This window comes from Octopus bimaculoides, chromosome 13 (genome assembly GCF_001194135.2).
Source record: "Octopus bimaculoides isolate UCB-OBI-ISO-001 chromosome 13, ASM119413v2, whole genome shotgun sequence".
Lineage (NCBI taxonomy): Eukaryota > Metazoa > Mollusca > Cephalopoda > Octopoda > Octopodidae > Octopus > Octopus bimaculoides.
Window position 1 is genome coordinate 32,643,150 of NC_068993.1, and position 1,097 is coordinate 32,644,246.

General features: G+C 39.1%; 1 protein-coding gene across 3 annotated transcripts in view; it reads right to left on the reverse strand.

The window, feature by feature from the left end:
• The window catches only part of LOC106877877 (transcription initiation factor TFIID subunit 1), a 93,401-nt gene that overhangs the window by 17,546 nt on the left and 74,758 nt on the right, over nucleotides 1-1,097 (reverse strand). For all 3 annotated transcript variants that reach the window (XM_014926919.2, XM_014926917.2, XM_014926918.2), the window contains one exon: nucleotides 570-696. In XM_014926919.2, the coding sequence (XP_014782405.1) occupies nucleotides 570-696 (127 nt within the window). The remainder of the gene's footprint in view (nucleotides 1-569; nucleotides 697-1,097) is intronic.

Below are 1,097 nucleotides of genomic sequence, written 5' to 3' on the forward strand. Positions count from 1 at the left end.
ATTTTCGAGCGAGATCGTTGCCAGTGCCCCTGGACTGGCTCTTGTGCGGGTGGCACATAAAAGACACCATTTTGAGCGTGGCCGTTGCCAGTACCGCCTGACTGGCCCTTGTGCGAGTGACACGTAAAAGCACCCACTACACTCTCTGAGTGGTTGGCGTTAGGAAGGGCATCTAGCAGTAGAAACTCTGCCAAATTAGATTGGAGCCTGGTGTTGCCATCCGGTTTCACCAGTCCTCAGTCAAATCGTCCAACCCATGCTAGCATGGAAAGCGGACGTTAAGCGATGATGATGATACACAACTAGTCTGTTTATGATGAAATTCCAATGAAGGAGCCTTTGGTCTGGGGTTACAAACCAGGTCTTTCTCTATTGAACAAACCTAGAAATAAACTAAATAATAGCATCCATACATAGCAAGTTTGCATACATGCATACACACACACAACTCACACACACACACACACACACACACACACATACAACTCACACAAATACAAAAACAACAAATTTCTGCAAAAGTGAGATAAAGCTCCTAAATCCAATAAAATGAAAAATATAATATTCACCCAGAACACTGTTATCATCCATGTTGAGTGATGTTCCAGTCATGATACTGTCTGTTTCGACAGCATCAAGAGCAGCTTCTCGAGCAGCCTGTATATCTCGTTCAAGTTGACTTAAATGTTCATCATACTGCAAATTAATAATAACACAATTAAAGCAAAGTTAACAGCATTGAAATCATTGCACATACACACACATGCACACGCAAGCCTGCATACACACATATCTATATATATACAGAGAGAAAGAGACAGCATTACATGCATACACAATATATATACAAATATATCATCATCATTATAATCCTTTAATGTTTGTGTTTCATGCTGGCTTGGGTTGGACAGTTTGACAGGATCCAACAAGTTGGAGGACTACATCAAATTCCAATGTCTGCTTTGGTATTATTTCTACAGCTGGATACCCTTCCTAATACCAACCAAGTGGGGAGGTGAAGAACACCAGTATAATAAAACCATAGATGAAATATATATATATATATATATATATATATATATATATATATATATATA